At 44.1% G+C, this 21,241-nt stretch overlaps 1 protein-coding gene across 1 annotated transcript; it reads right to left on the bottom strand.

Annotated features, from left to right (window-relative positions):
- Positions 1–15,335: 15,335 nt before the first annotated feature.
- LOC127335200 (disease resistance protein RGA5) lies at positions 15,336–16,576 on the bottom strand. Its single transcript, XM_051361808.1, has 3 exons — positions 16,432–16,576; positions 16,202–16,280; positions 15,336–16,048 (listed from the first exon to the last, which is right to left on the bottom strand). Exons 1-3 carry the CDS (start codon positions 16,435–16,437, stop codon positions 15,621–15,623), a joined length of 513 nt encoding a protein of 170 aa, XP_051217768.1. The 5' UTR covers positions 16,438–16,576; the 3' UTR covers positions 15,336–15,620.
- Between the last annotated feature and the right edge of the window lie 4,665 nt (positions 16,577–21,241).

The following is a 21,241-nucleotide window of genomic DNA, read 5'->3' as shown; positions in this document are numbered from 1 at the left end:
TTGCTGCAAAGGATTATTAGGAGCAAGAGCAATAGATGCACACTGTTCAACTCTAAAATCATTATTAGGCAAATCAGCTTTATATGGAGTTTTGGCAAATTTAGAGAAATTAAACTCATAAGATTCACCAGCAAATTTAGTCACAATCTTTTCCTTCTTGCAATCTATAACAGCTCCACAAGTATTTAGAAAAGGTCTACCAAAAATAATAGGACAATACTTACTAGCAGCAGAACCAAGTACCAAAAAGTCAGCAGGATATTTAATCTTACCACATAGAACTTCCACATCTCGAACAATACCAATAGGAGAGATAGTTTCTCTATTAGCTAGCCGAATAACCACATCAATATCTTCAAGTTCACAAGATCCAATTTCATGCATGATCTCCGTATAAAGCTCATAAGGAATAGCACTAATACTTGCACCAATATCACATAAACCATAATAACAATGATCACCAATTCTAACAGAGAGCATAGGAACACTAGCTTTCCTAGACTTATTAGGATGCGAAACAATATTAGAAGCATCTTCACAGAAAATAATATGACCATCTTCTACATTTTCAGTCACAAGATCTTTAATTATTGCAACAACAGGTTCAACCTTTATTTGTTCTTCAGGTTCTATAGGTTTCTTTGCACTTTTATTAACCGCACTAGATATAACAGAGTACTCCTTCATTTTAGCAGGGAAAGGAGTTTTTTCAATATAAGCTTCAGGAATAACATGATCAACAGTTTCAATTACAACACATTTATTTATAGATGAATCAATTTTATCTTTATACGGTTCATGATACTTATCAAAATTCTTCTTAGGCAATTCATAATAAGAGGCAAAGGCTCTATAAAAATTTGCAAAAACTTGAGAATCAAGACCATAATTAGCACTCATATTACGAAATTTATCAGTATCCATAAAAACTTCAATGCATTTATAATCATAGTTTATACCTGACTCTCTTTCTTTGTCGTTCTCCCATCCTTCAGTATTTTCCTGGATCCGATCAGGAAGGTCCCTTTTAAACTCTTCTTCGTTGCGTGTAAATGATCCAGAACAAGAAGTATCCAGCAAAGTCTTATCTTGAAAAGACAATCTTGCATAGAAATTATCAATAATAATATTACCAGGAAGCTCATGAATGGGGCATTTGAGCATTAAAGACTTCAATCTCCCCCAAGCTTGGGCAATACTCTCTCCATCATGAGGCCAGAAATTATATATGCGGTTCCGATCTTTGTGAATTTCACTTGGAGGATAGAATTTGGAATAAAATAAAGGCACAATATCCTTCCAATCAAGAGAATCACCATTCTTCAGCAATTTATACCAATGCGCCGCTTTACCAGACAGCGATATAGAGAATAGTTTCTTTCTAACTTCATCCATAGCAATACCTGCACATTTGAATAACCCGCATAATTCATGTAAAAACAGTAAATGATCACCAGGATGGACAGTTCCATCCCCTTCATAGCGGTTATCCACAACACGTTCAATAATTTTCATAGGTATTTTGTATGGAACCTCTTTCTCACCTGGCGCCTCATCTACTACCTTTGCAGTAGTAGTAGATTTTCCAAAGAGGAATTCAAGAGAAGACCCCTCCATAATGAATTATAGCAGCAGGTAGAAATAAAAACAGCACGTACAGTAAAGGTTTTCCTTACCAATTCCACTTACCAATAGCGCTTCACTCCCCGGCAACGGCGCCAGAAAATAGTCTTGATGACCCACAAGTATAGGGGGTGTATCGTAGTACTTTCGATAAAAAAGAGTGTCGAACTCAACGAGGAGCAGAAGGTGTTGACAAGCAGTTTCGATGAAGGATTCACTGTAAATGCTCACAGACAAGTATTCAGGGGGTTTTGATATTGCGGATAAATAAAGTACGAGTAAGTAAAATGCGAGAGAAATAATTGCAGCGAGTGGCCCAATCCTTTTTAGCACAAAGGACAAGCCGGTTTGTTTACTTATAATGACCAAACGTTCTTGAGGACACACGGGAATTTAGTCTAGTGCTTTCGCTTCATATAGCTGATTAATCTTCATTATTTTGATAAGTGTTGTGTGGGTGAACCTATGCTAATGCACCGCCCTTCCTAGGACTAATACATACTTGTGATTATACCCCTTGCAAGCATCCGCAAATACAAGAAAGTAATTAAGATAAATCTAACCACAGCCTTAAACTCTGAGATCCTGCTATCCCTCCTGCATCGATATACTAACGGGGGTTCAGGTTGCTGTCACTCCGGCAACCCCGCAATTAGCAAACGAATACAATATGTATCCCCCTAGGCCCATAAATGGTGAAGTATCATGTAGTCGACGTTCACACGACACCACTAGGAGAATAACACCACAACTTAAATATCATAACATTGAATACTAACCAACATAATTCACTACTAACATTTAGACTTCACCCATGTCCTCAAGAACTAAACGAACTACTCACGAGACATCATATGGAACATGATCAGAGGTGATATGATGGTGAATAACAATCTGAACATAAACCTTGGTTCAATGGTTTCACTCAATAGCATCAATAACAAGTAGAAATCAACACCAGGAGAGTTTCCCCTATCAAACAATCAAGATCAAACCCTAATTGTTACATCGGTGACGAGGTGCAGCGGTGGAGATGGCGGTGATGATGATGATGATGATGATGGTGATGATGATGAAGATGATGTCCAGCTCGACGACGATGACGATGGCGTCGATTTCCCCCTCCGGGAGGGAGTTTCCCCGGCGGATTTCAGCCTGCCGGAGAGCTCTTTTCTCTCTGGTGTTTTCCGCCCCGCAGAGGCGGCTGTGACGATTCGCGACTATCCTCTGGAGCTTAGGTTTTCGGGACGAAGATGTACGCGAAGGAGAGGAGGCCAGAGGGGGCTGTGGGCCCCCTCCTCACAAGGCAGCGCGGCCAGGCCTTGGCCCGCGCCAGCCTATGAGGTGGGCCCATGGCGGCCCTCCTCGGCTCCCCCTTCTGGCTCCCTTCATCTTCTGGAAAAATAGGATTTTTCATATAATTTCCGTCAATTGTTGATCTTCCGAAATATTGCATTCTGACGGCGCTTTTTCCAGCAGAATCCTGACTCCGGTGCGCGATCCTCCAATAATCATGAAACATGCAAAATAGATGAAATAACATAAGTATTATCTCCAAATACGAAATATATCAATGAATAACAGCGAATTATGATATAAAATAGTGATGCAAAATGGACGTATCAAGGAGCTTTCCCCATAATAAATAAATTGCAGCGAACAATATCACCTTTAAGTGGGCTTGTAAATAAAGCTATGTTCCCCGACAACGGCGCCAGAAAATAGTCTTGATGACCAACAAGTATAGGGGATCGCAACAGTCTTCGAGGGAAGTAAAATCCAAATTTATTGATTCGACACAAGGGGAGCTAAAGAATATTTATAAGCTTTAATAGATGAGTTGTCAATTCACCTGCACCTGAAAATAGACTTGCCCACAATAGTTTATCAGTAGTAACCGTTTTATAGCAGTGATAGTAGTGAAGTAACAGCAGTAGAGAAATAAAAACAACAGTAGCGATGATTGCAGTAGACATCATGATTAAAATACTGTAGGCACTGAAATGGATGAACGGGCATTGCATGAATGAGAGAGTCCATATAATATCAAGACATAGGTATTGCAAGTAATAATGGTATAAGCATCCTAGCATAATATAACCATAGGCGTGTGTTCCTATTTAGTCGTGCGTGCTCGCAATGAAAAACTTGCACGAGATCTTTTGTCCTCTCAGCCTCTAGGGAAACTACTGGTAATTAAGGTACTCCTTTTAATAGAGTACCGGAGCAAAGCATTAACACTCCGTGAACACACGTGATCCTCACATCATAGCCATCCGCTCCGGTTATCCCAATTATCGTCAACTTGGGGCCTCGGGTTCCGGACAATAATATGTGTATACAACTTGCAGATATGATCAAAAACAATAATTATCCTCATGAATCAATAACATGTTCAGATCTGAGATCATGGCACTCGGGCCCAAACTGACAAGCATTAAGTATAGCAAGTTGCAACAATGTCAAAAAAACTAACAACGGACGCTAGGCACTATGCCCATAACAATCTTATAGCTATTACATGACCAAACTCATCCAATCCCTACCATCCCCTACCGCCTACATCGAGGAATTACTCACACATGGATGGTTGATGGAGAGGTGTCGGTGATGGCGATGGCGATGATCTCCTCCAAATCCCCATCCCGGCAGGGTGCCAGAACGGAGTTTCTGGTCCCGGATTGGGGTTTCTGGTGGCGGCGGAGCAACGGAACTCTTTCTGGAAAAACGTCGAACCCACCTCGATTTTCAGGTCAGGGGCTTTTTATATTGCGAAGGAGAGGTCGAAGGAGTGGCTGAGGCGTTCAGACCACCCCTTGGCGCGGCCAAGGCCTGGCCCACGCCAAGGGTGGGTGTGGGCCCCTCGTGCCCCCTGCGTCTCGTCTTCTGACTCCGGGAGTCTTCAGGTCAAATATGTGTTTTTCGATATTTTCCGGAAAGTTGGATTACTGCACAAAAACGAGACTCTAGAGCAATCCTGCTGAAAACATCGTTAGTTCGGGTTAGTTGTATTCAAAACACACAAGATAGAGGGTGAACAACAACAAAAGTGTTTGGGAAAGTAGATACGTTTTGGACGTATCAGTCGGGCGATCACCAGGGCCTGTCCTATGGGGTTCCCCGCCAATGCCAGGGAGTGGAGATGGAGAAGTCCACCGGTGCGATCAAGCATGCCAACGTTGAGCGGATGCTGCAGCAAGCGACCTCCTGCAGCCCCGCGATTGCAAGATGGTCAAGAGAAGTTGCAATACTCGCCTTCACCGGGGTAGAATAGTTCATGAGATCTAGCTGATGTGGAGCCATGCACGCAACAGTGGCAGAGGACAATTTAAACTTTTGGTATGCCGAAGCCAAAGAAATACATTTAGGGCGTGGAAGAGGGCCTATTGCCCCCCCCCCCCCCCCCCCCCCATGTAATGTATGACACATTTGACTTACATTTTTGTAAGAAGAATCTGCAAATTTTAATTCAATTTTCCACTATAGTCGAGCAACCAGATTTAATTAATGTGAAATGGTTATGTATTTGACCAATTACTGTATTTTAGGTTAGCCCATATATATTTAATTAAATACTATTTAGTGTAAATCGGAAAGCTCATATTGCTCATTCATGCATAGCAAGGGGCGAGACAAAAATTTACTCCTAGTTTGTTAGTTTGGTGGGAGATAGACCATAGAAACTCAATTTGGGACTCGGGCTATACATAACTCGTTCTAAAACAATAAATCAAAAAATGGAATTTCATGGTTTCAAATATTTTTAAAACAAATTTTGTTGCAGGTAAGTACGTATCCTGCAAGCGTGTAAAGTTTCAATACAATTTTTTTTATACTTTGGACTACACAAAAGTATAAACTGACAATTTTAGGGATTTGGAAAATGTGTATTGTTCACTATCCTTAGATCTATAGTTTCGTCATTTCTGTGTAGACCAGAGTATAATGTACTTCTCATTAAATTTTACACACTTGTAGTATATATATCCCTAGTTACATCTAGATTTATTTTCAGATATTTTTGAAACTTCAAACTATATTTTTTTTTTAAATAGAAAACCAGCTACTTATAGGCTATAGCCCATCCTCACAAGGGACACTCTTCTCACTGTTGCATAAGTATGATCCTCCGCTCGTCAGCACGAGTTAAATGAGCCGAGCCGTGCTAAGACAAATGCCTTTGGAATAAATCAGGTAGCGGGTTGTACCTAATCCCAGGAGCATTCAAGCCAACTACTTAGAAGATTAATCTGCATGCATCGGTTCATACATTTCCTGGACGGATTACCAGTGGTACTGGCGGTAGCAACTTAGGTTGGGAAGTCACCAGATTGTTTGGTTCACGAGAATAGGAAAAACACAAAAATTTACTAATATTTTTTTTGTTGCAAAGTTCTACTAATAAATATGGTCTAGTACAAGTTTAAAGCCAATAAAAGATGGCTGTGAAAGTACAAATTCATAAGAAATAACATAGCCGATCATTTCATCTTAATCTTCTATTGTTTCTTCTTCAAGGAATCCATTTTACCACAAGCGAGACCACGCAAAGGACATTGTAGCAAGCATTGGAGAACTCATGGGGCCTGGATGATGAGGGCGAGATGGAGAGCTAGCGCAGGGGCCAGTTCGCCTGAGATCGACGTGCTGCTAGGTGACAGGCTTGTAGAGATGAATGTGGATCTTTATGGGGTATGTGACGAATTTAGGCGACGTGTCTATGCTAATTCGACGGTCGAGAACATGGCGTAGACCTGTTGGTTAGCACAGCGAGAGCGCGTACTGCCTGCCTGGGTTCGAATCCTTAGGATTGACGGGTGCTTGCGGAGTTTTCTTCTATAAAGAGCCAGGACTCATGGCTGGTCTCATTTTTTTTCTTTTTTCTAATTCAACATTTAAAGTTGGATAATTAGGCATAATTTTCATGATCAATTCGAGAATATTAAGCATGATGACATCAACTACTAACATATGAAAGTCGAACATATTAGATGCATTAATCAACATGAATAGTAGCAGGATAAACGGTACACCATCGATCGCTAAACAGATCGAGATATGTCGCACGTACCGCTCTAGTGGAGGTGGTGGTGGAGGTGTAGCAGTCGTCGTTGAGGCAGTAATGTTGTTGACGATGGGTCTAAGTAGACGGCGTTGAACACGACGGTAGGCAGCACCGCCGATTTGGACGGAAGACGACCCGTGATGAAGAGGTTGAGTAGTCGCGATAGTGCTTCCCAAAAACTTATTTCCCCCTCTCCTGTACAGGATTGCAAAGGCGAGCGGTTCCGGAGACCTGCTCTCCCATTTGCCGGTGCACGCCGGTGGGCAGGATGGAGTAGGCTACGATGACGGCGCAAGCAGAAAGAGGTGACAAAACCCTAACTCATGTATCAGATGTGTTACTGCGGTAGCCGGGCAAGAGATTATATAGACTCAGAAAACACTAGGCAACGTGGGCCACTTTCACGTCGCACGTTTCGAGTCGGTTACAGATAGCCCACGATTCGGGAGCGACCCGAACCGACTAACTACGACGCGTTCATCTAGGACTCTATTCATTTTCCTGAACTGCAAAAAAAAAGGAAAGTCTCGGCTCAATCTACTCAACACGAGTGCGGCGCGGCTCGACACGACGTGTCGTGACGAGACGAGCGAGCGAGGAGGAGGAGCGCGCATGTACCACTTCTCTTCTCACTTACTTACTAGTGGTGGAACAACCCACCTTATAACGTGGTCTAACTTCCTGCTAACTTTTCATTTGGGACTAAACTTCCCACCTCTTGCCACTCCCTTGTGAGCTGCCACCAACTTGGAATCAAACTCATATGAGCTGCCACACATACGTGAGATTTGAGATTTATAAGAAAATCTAAAATCTAATATGGTCCACTCATATGAACCCAATATTTCAATAGTCGATAATGTTAAAGTAAGGCCATTTTTAAGGGACACCGTAAACAAATAGATGTATCCGTGCGGCCTAAAGACGTTGCCCAACGACTAACTGCAAATGGACCGTGTAAGGGCCACTTCTTTTGGGCTTCTCCGGTGGCTTCTGGGAGAAGCTTCTCCCCACCAGCTTCTCCCAGAAGCCCGGACCCTAAAAATTTTCTGGCTTATATTCTAGTTTAGGCTAAATAAGATTATAAGCCAGAACATATTTGAGGTTCGAGCTTCTGGGAGAAGCTGGTGGGGAGAAGCTTCTTCCAGAAGCCGCTGAAGAAGCCTAAAAGAAGTGGCCCTAAGTCTGTTTTGGAGCAAACCCATGCCGCACGTCTGCGAGACGCGGGTACTTGTCTGCCCCGGGCCCACTAGCTAGCAACACTTCTCCATCTCCACAATCTTCCAGCTGCATCCCGAACTCGTGACCTAGCTCCACCAATGGAGACGATGGTGCCCTCCATCTTGCCCGATACCGTATCGGATGCCACGCCCGTTGCCGAGGCCACAGATCCAACGGCCATGGCCATAGATAATGAGATTGTCGGCGGTGCCACCATTCGTGGTCGCAGTCGCCCAAAAAGGCCGCCGCTCCCGGTTTAGTGAAGGCAAAGAAGGAACTCACGACGGAGGAGAGGACGGCAGAGTCGAGGAAGCGAGCTACTGTAGGGACAACATGAAGAGCAAGCTTACCCTCTCCTCCGTCGTGATCCAAAAAGGTTAAGTATTGCCTTACGCTGTCCAAGTTCAGGCCCGCACTAACGCCGAGGCTATGGTCGTGCAAGCAACGCTTCTTGCCAAGGGTTAGGTGATGGCCAACGACCTAGCTACGAGCTGTGGCTCCTCCGCGTATAACCCCCCCGTGCCCTCCAGGCCACACACAGGTGACGTCCATGTTGGCCAAGGACAAGTCACCGAAGATTGGCGAGTATTTTTTGCATGTGCCGCCCAGTCCAAACATCAACCTCAACATCCTAGCGAGCGGGTCTCCAGGAATCATGAAAAGAAAGCCCACGAAACGCTTGCCGCAGGACGCCCTCCCCGTCCCCCACAACCTGCTCGGCGAAATGTGGCGCTGCCTATTTCTCCCTCCGTCCTGATATGTTCTTCTATCCAACAACCGTAATTTCATCCATAGACCTAGCATGCCTACGCCCAACCCGATGTTATGTGTACTAGGCCTTCTTCGGGGGGGGGGGGGGGGGGGGGGTTGGACGAGGCCATGGAGTTAAGGAGTTATGCCCTAGTGGCAACAATAATAAGAGTAATGTATTATCTATAACTTCATGCTTATTATTAAGTTTATCCTTTATGCTATAACTACGGTGTTCTTTGAATATGATATTAAAGAAAAGATCGACGCCCCTTAGAAGATCGACGCTCTTGTTAATCAGTCCCAAGTAAGGAACGTCCCCTCTTGGTACACATCCATGCGTGCAGTGCCGACACATGTGCCACGACAAGCCACATGTACGAGCCACTGACCCGCACACGCCCGTGTTACCGTGGAGGTTGGCTCTAATACCAAATGTATCATCCCGGCCACCCTCAAGCCGGGCATGTCACTCCTGACAGCTCTCTAGGATCTCTAGACTAGCCGCACAAACAAACACATGTCTTATTTGCGCACTTTGTCTCCACTTTCGTGTGCATCCGAGACAAACTTCTCGGTCGGCCACCCACTCATCGCTCCAGGTCGAACACGGTTAACCTCAAAGTTATTTGGAGGTAAGCTTCCACAAAAGAAGGTATAAGTATCATATCAATCTTATTGAGCTTTAGGTCAGAATGTCACGGCCAGTCATATATATGCATATATCCTATCTTTGAGATGGAAATTTTCTCTTCTTTTTCTTTGCTTGTCGACAACTTGCTACTACGGGAAGACTGTCGCGGCGAGAATTATGTGACGATTTCAGCTAAAACGACGTTTTCGCTCATAACTTCAGATGGTGACGCGACCCCACATCGCAGATCAGACGTACTTCGCCCAATTCAAGAACACTACGATATCCCAAAACCACTTGAAGTGGAAACATCATCTGGTATTTTAGGTCCGGAACATGAAACGTACGTGGAGGAAAATGAAGGGACGAGGTGTAAACGACTGTTCTGAGGACGTAAACAGAACACCAAAAACAAAGCAATCACCGTTTGATTCAAAATTCGTCGAGGATCCGGTGTGGAATCCAGGAACCAAGATCCGTAGCGTGCCGTTAAACCCAAAAGCTGCAGTCGTGACTATGTCGTACGCGTGAACTGTAGCAGTTGAGGGGTAGACCGTACTAGATGGGACTGGTTTGGCCAAAGCTCGACGTCTCAAGCTTGCGCAAGCATTGCTTTGTCATGTGCATGTCATCATTGTTACTAGAACCAAAGACAATGTTGGTACTGCTAGTAGTATATTAGAGCATCTTCAGCCGTTCGAGCCCCCGGGCGAAAATCTGGATATAACAAACGCCGAATTGGATGTAAAAAGAACGTGGGGGGCAATATTTTCCTAGTCGCACGTCGGCATTCGCCCATCAGCAGCGATATATTTAAAATATCGTCATCCCGCTACACAAAAGAATCGCCAAAGTCCGGTGATCGGATCAGCCACATTCCGGCGATCGAAACTAGACGATTACAGGCTCATCGGCGGTCCGTCCTGAGCATCGGTGTCTGGCGCGGCATCGGGCGGAGAAGCATCGGCGTCTGGCGCGGCACTGGGCGGCGAAGCATCGGCGTCTGCAGTTGTCGCAGCGGCTGGAGTTGACGTCGAAGCGGAGGACGAAGGAGCCAACGGTGGCCGGAGGATTTCTTGGCGATGGGCGTCGTACCAAGCCCTCGTCTCCTCGTCCATGTTGGCGTCGTTGCCGCCGATCAGGAACGCCAGGTCGGTGTTCCTCTTCTTCGCCGCGGAGGTTTCCTTGAGCAAGATAATCCGGACGCCCTGGTTGGCGAGCATCGCCTTCCACCGCACGTCGTGCTTATCGTCCCTCCCGGCGGCGTGCGCCCTCGCGTTGGCCCAGCACTTGTCGAAGGGCACTTGCAACCTATCGGCTGGATGGCCGGCCTTCTTCTGCTCTTTCAGCTTTTTCTGGCCGAGCTCGGGGCGGCCCGCCGACGCGGCAGGTGCTGGATCGTCGGGGTTGTACTGCTCGCCCTTGTTATTGGCGAGATTCTTGTGCATCTCCTTCCACTTGTCGCACTCCACGATGCGGGTGAACACGTTGAGGTACTTGAACATCTAGTCGTCATTGTCGTCCGCGTATATGTCGAGCTCCCGCCGAATCTGCAAAAATAAGCCGGCGATTCAAGATTTCCGTGAGCCACGGTGATGTACATTCGACGGAGGACCCACAGCGAGTTAGCATACCTTTGCTTCAAAGTCCTCGCCGCTCACAACATGTTTGTCGATCTCCTCCTGTATGCCGTGCCACTTGCTGCACGCCACCTGAATGATCCTCCAATGGGTGCCCATTGCTTTGTCGCCGCTTTCCATCACCATCTTGTTGAAGTATGGATCGATGAGTTTGCGCTTGTCGAACGCCACCTTGACCCGCTGCCAGTACGTGTCGTAGTTCGGATTGGCGCCGGTGATGCCGTTCATAGACACGGTCTTCCAAGCTTCGGTGAAGCACTCCTTTTCTTTGCCCGTCCATTTGATCCGCGGCTCGGCCGGCGGCGAGTTCTTCTTCCTTTTCTTCTTCCCCTTAGAAGGTGCATGCGTGGGTTCAGGCGCTTCCTCTACGTCGACGTCCTGGTCGACGTAGGTCTGCTCGTCTTCTTCGTCGACGTCTTGGGTACCGTCATTCTCATCGTGTTGATCGTGGTCGAGGTTGACGCCGCCCCGCGACGCGATGGCTTCCGTCGCCCTTGCCTCCTCTTGTGTGAAGAAACTCGGGCTCGACGCGGCGGCCACGGAGCCCGACATGATCATCTCATGCATCACAGGCTCATTCGGCGGCGGTATCCCGGGGTTGGAGAAGGAGAGCGGCCCATGTCGCAGGGCAGGCGAGATGCCCTCGTACATCGCACCGTCGTACGCCGGCGGTGACGGCGTAAATCCGTTCATGCGGTGGCGTAGGTGTCGTGGAACATGGCCGTGGCCGGCGAGAAGGAAGGAGAGCCGATCATACCTTGGGTCGGCCATGGCCCGAGGAATTGGCCGACGCGCGGCTGGCCGAAGTTGATGGAGATCAGCCTCGACTGTTCCTCCGCCGCCGCCACCACCCTCTTCACGTTGCACTTCTTCTCCCTCACCGCCCTGCCGCGAGTTCCGTTCCGCCGCCGCTCCACATCCGCCGCCCACTCCATGTTTGACATGCCCGTCGGCCTCTGTTTTGGCGCATGCGGCTTCCTCCCTTTCGGCGCGCAATCGGCGGCGAGCTTCTTTGGCGGCATGGTGGTGGAAGGGAAGAGGAGGAGCTGCAACTGTGTGTGTGTGTGTGGGGGGGGGGGGGGGGGGGAATGGCGGTAGCTCCTCCGAAATTCGGCGGGGAAAATGGTTCTATGCAGCGCATTTTGGAGGGAAAACGAAATTAATGGAGGGAACTACCAGTTCTGTCGCCGACAACGCAGGCCCGCTCGACGTTTCGCGCGCTTTTGTTTCGTCCAGATTCCCCGATCGGGCCTCGGGAACCCGGGGATGGCCTGGGCTCTCCGTAAGGATGAAAGGCCTAATCCGGGGGAAAACGAGGAGCCAGGGTGTGACTGGACCATTTTCGTCCATCCGGATGAAAAAAAAGCGTCCTAGGGACCTCGTCGGGGAGACGGCTGGAGATGCGATCACTTCTATAATCGCAGGTCGGTTCTACTATATACATATGAGTATAGTAAGCATGTTTATCCCAATGAAGCAGTTGCCATCTTGTGTTGTTCAATTGGCCACAAAATGTGAGACATATCTCGCAGCGGAGCAATGTTAAAAGCAACTGAGAATGACATCGTCACCCCTCCACACCAAATACATGGCGTATAAACTTAGTTTAAAAATTCAATGACATATGGTCAACTAAAATATTAAATAAACACATTATATGATTCTTTTCTTAAATCTCAGGCAACTAGGTTTTTCTTAAGTCTCACTTATCAGAAAAGTGCAATTGGATACGAGTTGTACTTTTTTCTGAACTGGGATTGCACTTTTCTCGGGTGACTGAGAGTGAAGAAAATCTGAGTAGTCAACTAGAACTTCGACAAGCCATATAAAAAATATATCTAATGGTGAATCTATTGGTATTGATTAGATATGCATGGTCCCTTCTATTGAACCCTTCTCCGAGACAACTATCTCAATGAGGAGATGGTGGATGATATCTCTTGGACCCTCACCGAGAGCGGACAATACATGGCTAAGTCCGCATACAAGACACAATTTAATGGAGCTACATCTTCTCTGCTTAGTTCCTCGGTTTGGAAAATTTAGGCCCCTCCCAAAATCAAGTTCTCCGCATGGCATGCCATTCAACATAGACTTTGGATGGCCGACAATGTAGCCATGAGAGGGTGACCAAATTGTGGCATTTGTTCACTTTGCGAGCGCTCTCCAGAATCCAATGACCTCCTACTCGTGCATTGTTCTTTCACTAGAAGGCTCTGAGGCATTATCGAAAGTTGGCTCAGACCTAATTTCATGGATACCAATGCTTGGGCAATGCAGTCCATCTACAAATGGTGGTCCTTCATGATTAAACACAAAGATTTGTCTTCCATCACTCTTCTTGCTTCATGGGGAATTTGGAATGAATGCAACACGCGTGTTTTCCGCAAAAAAAAGCCCCCTTCTACCCTTCTCGCGAAGATAAAAGATGAAGCGAAGCTTTGGGTCATTGCGGGTGTTAAGAGTATGGGAAATTGTATCCGAGAGATTAGTGCCCGTTTGTAATATGGAACCTTTTACTTTTAAAAAAGATTAGATATGGTAGATTTTTATATTTTTTGTGTGTACTTGGTCAAATTTAGAAAGATTGATTTTTTAAATTAATTTCATACGCCATTTCGTTAGGGACCCAGAAGGGGCTAGGATGCTTGGAAAAGTTAATCTTAAACCATCTCTTCCTCCGTGCAAAAGCAACATGGCGCCATAGATGAAGCTACAACGTAACTAAGAGGCTGAAACATCTCTAGACAACACACAAACATTAGGCCTGATATACGGAATGTGTAGAAAAGATAAGCTTGCAAAAAAATTCCTCCAAGGGTATGTTTTGTTTGTAGGGTTTCCGAAACGTGGAAATAGGAAAAACTTAGAAATAAAATGTCATGACATGTTCAATTCTATAGGATTTGAAAACATATGATGTAGGTTACATGTTGTTTGGTTGCATTGCAGGAAAAACAAAAAAAAAATTCTGAAAGGTTGTGTGCACACAATAGATGTTATACAAATAAATTAAATTATCCATGGGTTGAACCTAAGGGAAATTTCATATGAAAAATTTCCCATGGTTTCAAATCCTACAAACTAAAAAGTTCTCTATAGGAAAATTTTCTATTTTTTTAACCCGAACCAAACAATACATAAACCACTCGTACCAACCCGAACTAAACAATCCATAAACCTTTTGTACCAATGGAAACATGTGACGACCCAGTCAATGTGGGATAGAGGTGGCAAAATGGTGGTATCAATTAGGGGTAAGAATTGGGGGGAGGGGGTGAGCAAGAGGCGAACCGGAGGAGGTGATGGGATCACAAAATTCTCATTGTGATCCATAAAATTTAGATTGTAGGGTGACCGGTAGTTAACGACTCAATCCTTATTGGAGGACCACACGTGACCACACAATTCACATCAACTCAAGGGAACACATTTAACATATCCTTCCCCCCTCTTCCATCGAGTCCACCCGAACCATTAGTTCTCTTGTACGATACTTCTTTCTGCAAACATAGATCTAATTGGACTAAAGAATCCCCTCTTTCTAGTACATTTAGAAAAATATTGCTCAGGTGAATTCCCTTCTACTAATGGAACACATAAGTTTCTGATCGATCTTTATCATTTGGAGCCCTCTCCATATAAGTAAGAAGACACTAAGAAGGCCCGAACAAGTCAAACGCTAGGACCGAACTAGAGCAAGGCCTACCAAGCTAAGATTTCTCGAAAATATGTCAATTTTTCCTCTTCGGCACCCACCCTCTAGATGTGGAGAGGATGCTGACATCATTGAAGATGTATTCCCGGTAGATTGGACAAATAGGGAGTGAAACTGAGTAATAAGTAGATTTTATCGTCACCGTGATTCGGCTAAGTTGTTCGGCAGAAGCCACTAGAGCCAATAATCACATCATCTCAGCTGATATCATCTCCTATTGTTTTTGCTTCCCTTGGTTCCTATCTAATCGAGGTGAACCATTCAACGATGCTAGCCATTCAAGAGACACCACTCGCGTCGATTTAACTGGAATGGAGGGAGCTGCTGCTATCTCATCGTGGGCAGATTGATCTTCAGGACTATAATTATTATTGTGTGAGATGATATCATTTTCATCGGAAACAAGTTCTGAAACTGTCTTCTTTTTCTACATTAGTACTGTGATTTGCTTTATTTCACTCTCTGATGGAGTCACTCTTTTGACTTTTACTGCCTTATGGGAACTTTGAATTTAATAAAAATGGATTTATATTATCAAAAAAGATCTTCTCGGTTTGAGAGTTTGGGGTTGTAATCCTAACTCTTCGGCCTGGTACATAATATGCACTTTATACTGCAAAAAAAAAAATACTATGCACTTTACTGAAAGATACAACTATAAATCTAAGAGAAAGACACACTATGTAGGAAGGGAGCATTGTTCATCTTATAATTACAGAATCTACTACTTTCTGTTCTAATAAGAGAGTAGAACTTAGCTTACATTTCACAACGTACATAGCTGGAACGCTTGGGAGCGACGTATATTCACAGGCACAACCATGAAACGCACGCAGGTTGAGGTTGCTGAGCTAATGTACAATATTTACATGGATTTGGGAAGTAACTGCTGAGTGCTGAGTGCTGACACACACACCAATCGATTCTGCAATCGCCATAGCACTAACACGGTATACCTCGTCGCTGTTGCTACATGATGGAGCAGCTGTCGTCCGAGTAGCCGTTGTGGCCGTGGTGCACCACCGTGTGCGTGTTCCCCGCCGGGTAGAAGTAGTCGTGCTGCTTGTACTGCCCCTGCTGGTAGCCGCCGCCGCCGTAGCCGTAGTAGTCCTGCCCGTACGCCCCGGCCGCGTTCTGGTAGCCTCCGGTGTAGTAGTGGAGGTCCCGCGCCGCCTCGTGCTTGTACAAGCTCTGGTTCGGGTGGTAGCGGTAAGGCTGGTGGTGGCCGCCGTGATGGTTCGATCCGTCCTGGTGGTGGTCGATGGTACGCAGCTCCACCACCTCGGCGGGGCCGACCTTGCGGCGCAGCTTCTCGGTGAGGCGGTTGGAGTCGATCCCGACGCCGATCACCAGCAGCAGGTTCTTGTCCTCGCCCGCGATCGTTACAGACTGCACCCCTGAATCATATCGGTCTAGGTGAGCAAAACTCAACATGCATGAAGTGTGTAAATGACATGGGTTTAACGAAGAACCCAACACTATCTTGTGATGCTCCTTTCTGGTGAATTGAGACGCCAAGTGTAGAGGGGATAATTGAGTAAAGGATTTACCTGTGACTCCAGCAGCCACCTTGATAGCTTTGGAATAGCACTTCTCCGAGGTGACGTGGATCCTGATGAGCATCTGTGTCTGCACAAGCGTTTCAATTTATTCACGAAATGTTAGTAACTAATGGAAGGAAGGCACAAAACTATTTATATGTATCACCCTTTTTGTGTCACAAATCCTGTAGAGTAAGAGAGCAAGAATGGAATCCAATCAATTGGAACCAAGATCTTACCCTCATATTTTCTTCCCTTAGTACTCCGTCAACCAAACCAAAAGCAGATCGAAGTAAGCAAGAACCGGCTAAACTAGTTCTTTGCAACTTGCTAGCTAGCTTAAGCAGGAGGCTTGTACACTCTGGAACGCAACGAAGCAGTGACTTATATAGGCACACCATGCAGAAATCGACCTTCATTAATTAAGCAGTGATTAGCCAATAATCTCCCCATATTGACTTGGCCCGGCCAAGTCGTCGGCCCGCCCCCCTGGATTATAGGGCCCGCGGGCCGGAGAAAGCGACAGAGACAATAGTTTAAGGAGACCTAGCGTCCCTGACTGACTAGCTCGATGGTAATGTCGTTACGAGCAGGTAGCTACAGCGACTTGCTAACTCGATGGGCCACTTGGCCTGGGTACAAGATAATTTTCCATCCCACGCAATCGCACGATCGCATCAACAAGTGAACTGGCACGGAAAAGAAACGGAAAGAACGGAAAATTTTGGCCAGTGGTCGACTTTTTGTCCCCGGTATTGTTTTAATACTCGTGGAGAGTGATCATGGGTAGTCACTGGTAAGTATGATGGAGTGCTGGGATTTGGCAGTGCCGCCATTGGAGTACTGATGGGGCCTAGATGACGAGGGCGAGCGAGAGATCAACGTGCTGCTAGGTGACAGGCGTGTAGAGATGAATGGGGACATGATCATTCTTTATGGGACATGTGACCAATTTAGGCGATGTGTATATGTAACTCGATCTGGCCATCGACGTGTTTGGATCTTCTGCCGGAGATCTTTACGAATTGGCGTATTTGTGGACACAGTGGTGGAAAAGATCATGGTTGCTAGGATTTTTTTTTTTTCGAGGGACGCTCACAAACAAGTAGATACACTTAATTATCGATATAGAAAACGAACCACGCATATCCTATTCCTATGAGCATTTTAGATAAACTGAGCCGGCGGGTCTTGAGACTGATGTAGTCACAACAAATGGCTCATTATCAAAAGGAACTTCGCCTACCGCTGAAGAAATATTTTGCTTTTATGAGACACCAAATCGTCGTTGGGTTTTGCTCTCTGTTGGGCTGGGAGTACCACTGCCCTACTAACTATCATACCACGGTTGGTTCTCATGGTGGATGAGATTGGAGGAAGGGTAATAGCGGAGACTGTCTTGGAGGCGATGAATACTTTTCTTCACAGGTGTTATTGTTCGGAATTGGCATGCAGACTTTCACATCCACTTTGGATTTGGAACCTGTTAGCCTAGTGTTTGATGACTCGCAAGAGTAGACATGGTAAAGCGTGGACGATAACATTGGAGGATAAAATTTAGTGGCGCTCCTCGAGTGTCGAATCCTAAATTTCAGGGTGAAAATTTAAGGTCTAATCTTTATTGGTTGTTCCTGGCAATGGTCTTGCTGAAGGTATTATTTTGAGAGCTTAGCCTTTTTTTTAGGGTGGAAACCTAAGATCTTAGATCCGGTGACGGTGACGCTTGTGCACTATTCCCTTCTTTAAGACGTCGCTTTTGGAAAATCCTTTTGTATTGCGGGTGTTGTCATTCACGGTGATTTGTGAGATACTGCCGCAAGGAGTTGATCACTATGGCGGAACCTTTCATTTTTTCTTTCATTTTTATTTTTCAGGTTGTGTGTATCCTGATGTCTATATAGGATATTTTTGGTGCAGAGCATAGATGTAAATTGTGATGACCCAGCGTACCACTGCATGGTGTAGTACACAAGTCGTTGACATAACACAAGTGAAACACCGTTCCACTCATATTACATCTCTCAGAGTGGTACACCAGAAACATATGCGAGTTCAAGGTATGTCTATAGAAGTACACACGAACTGTTTACATAAGATTCACACAGCCTCCTACTTTACAGTGAGGTAAAACTTCAAATAAAGCTCCAGAAGAACGACTCGTAGTCTATCTTATAGCTAACTCAAGTTTAAGAACAAATTGGCTTGCTATAGAACTCTAGCTACTTAGGTGCTAGGATTAGGGAAAGGTTCCCTTCTATTACTAGTCTAGGTTTCCATTATAGCTGATGCAGAAGTTGACTCCATTGGCTTCTTTGATTGAATTCTTCATCTTGTTGCAGTTGACTCCTTTGTCTTCGAGTTTCACGGTAGTTTCTCCTTCGGTGCCTTGATCTAAGAAGGGGGTTCAAATGGGATAGAATGAGTACGAGCGTACTCAGCAAGTTCATATTAGGAAATAGGTGTATCATGCACTAGCTACAGCCATAGACCAGAAAGTCATAGGCCAATGCAAGTTTTTGTAATCATTTCTTCAAAAGGTTTATTTTATTCTGAAAACTATGTCCGTCAGTCTTCACAGGTTGACTAGAACTTCGTGGAGTTCCTTTCCTTCCGCGTTCGCAGTTCCCTTCCCGGAACAGGGAGTGACAGTCACAATTCTTGATACCCTCTGCAAAAGTGCGTTACTTTACCCCATTAGAGAACTTATCCTTGTTGCCGGCCGAGAGTATGTCCTCGTCCGCACTTCCTTTGGTGTGAGGTCCAGTATAAGAACCAAGCCAATCACTGCCTTCTCCGCGACCCTGCAAACCCACCCTTTTGTCCACCCGTACACCCCCAGTAGTTCCCGATTACGGCTTTACTCACGGTGCACTTTGGACAATCCATCATAGATCGTAGAGCCCAACATCACTAATGGATGGGGATTTAAAAGGCTATCCCAACCTACGGCAGTGCCTCCAACACCCCGCGGCTCTACCAATCCGTTGGCGTGCAGAAGGGAAAAGATACAGCTGACTTCCCCAGAGCCATTGTAGATCTTATGGATAACGCGATATGTACGGCGCTAGAATCACTGGACGGCATTGGTACTTAGTCCTAGATGAGTAGTACCCATGCAATGGAACCTCCACCATATCAACACATACCATGGTTCCATTGCCCACCACATAGTCATATTCATAATTGTAAAATAATACTTTGCTTTTCAATGCATGAGTGATAAGTATAGTACTTTGCATATAGTTTGATACAAATAATCAAATGACATGAGCAAGCGATGAACTTGCCTTTCTTGACTGCAAGATTATGCAGGCAAAAGCTTCGATATGTGATAACTCCAAATTCTGAAATACCATCATCGTCCGGTAAGGACAATGTTTAAAGAACTGGCAAAGATTCTATAATGCATAATATGAGATGCAATCGTCCCGAGCGTAACTTAATCTCAATGATTTAAGATGTATGAGTTGTAAAGATTTCTTTAGGGTTGGTTGCACTTTTAGAATGGTTCTCAAACAAGGTTCTTATTAGTGTTTGGTTATATTAGCATCATATCCAAGTGATATAAGACATCATAATAATCATACACATAAAAAGTAGTGGTGGAATAATATAAAGAACAGTTGTCAATTTTAGGTTCTACAGAACATGGTTGATGTTTACTTATACTATACTTCAAAAGAATAACTTTTGAAGAACATGTTAATTAAGAATTAATGAGTATTTCAAAGAAGGATTGGGGCTTCTAAGGTTTGATTGACATTTGTACTTCAAAAGAATAACTTTAGAAGAATAGGTTAAATAAGAATATGAACTACTATACATAGGAGCTATTGCTTTCTATGGTTTACTATTGGATTCAATTAAGTTTATTATTGGTTCATTTAGTTTCACTAATAGGAACTAGTTGGGGTTTTTGAGTAGAATGGGTTTATATGTAACAAGTATTGGTGGGGTTATTATTATGGTTTCCCATATACATCATATCAAAGGATGGTTATTAAGATGTTTCCATAGGTTTGCTATTAGGTTTACTATGGCTTCATATTTTCTTTACCAAATAATCTCTAATGGTTTCTAAGCTAAGTGACTTATCATTTCCTAAGTAGGGTTTAGTTGAATAGGAGCATGTGTTGTGAATTGCTACCCAAGGTTGATACTAGGGTTCATCATTATGGTTCTACTATGGTTTGATGGTTGAGGTTGATCTTAATGGTATGATACATAGGAGTGGTGATCAATGGTACTAATCCAATTAACAAGTTAGGTTTATATTTAGGTGGCACTAGTGGACTATATAGGTTTTACTAAAAAGTAAAGACATGAAATGATGATCACATGTGAATTGGTTTTATGTTGACGGATCATGATTATGCATTCATTGATTACTTACTAGGGTTCTATAGGTATAGATGTAGCTTATATGATCACATGGTCTAAACCCCTAGGGTTTTAGGGTTGCACTAATTTAGGATGATCACATGAAATAATGGAATCAAGGTCTTAATTAAATTGAAACTAGGGTTTCTAAATTATTGTACAACTCCTAAAATGATGATTGGTAATAGAATTGTAGTTACTAATTACTTTGAAAAAAAATTAGTGATGGTTTGACATTTTATTAATCTTCACAGGATTTAATAATTAGAGTAACTCCTATTCTGGTTTAATTAAGAATCAGGGTTTAATGATTGTTATTAGGGTTTAAAATAATTAACTTGTTAACTAAAGATGTTTAAGTAAATAATTTTTGATTTACCAAAATAATATTGGCTTATAATATTTTCTTGAGTTATTACTATTTAAAGAAAATAGAAAATAGTAATTTGCAAATTAGGGTTTATGAATTACCACTAATAATTAAGTTAATGCAAATATGATAAATACAATTAATCTTAACATTTTATTTAGTTACTAAATAGTTAAAATTTAATTTTGGCACTTAATTATTTATTGAATTCAATTTGCATTTTAAACAATTAAAATGGCATAATTAATAAGGTTAAAAATAAGTGATTTTTTATTTTGACACACATTTTTGTTTTATAT

The sequence above is a fragment of the Lolium perenne genome, chromosome 2 (genome assembly GCF_019359855.2).
Source record: "Lolium perenne isolate Kyuss_39 chromosome 2, Kyuss_2.0, whole genome shotgun sequence".
Taxonomy (NCBI): domain Eukaryota; kingdom Viridiplantae; phylum Streptophyta; class Magnoliopsida; order Poales; family Poaceae; genus Lolium; species Lolium perenne.
The sequence above is the reverse complement of the archived record's forward strand: the minus strand, read 5'-3'. Positions and strand labels throughout refer to the sequence as shown.

Bases quoted from the DNA above. Each gene is read 5' to 3' on its own strand.
- LOC127335200 (XM_051361808.1), bottom strand. The intron at 16,049-16,201 runs GTAAATCCTTTA...GATATGATTCAG, and splicing joins GGTGGCTGCTGGAGTCACAG to GGGTGCAGTCTGTAACGATC.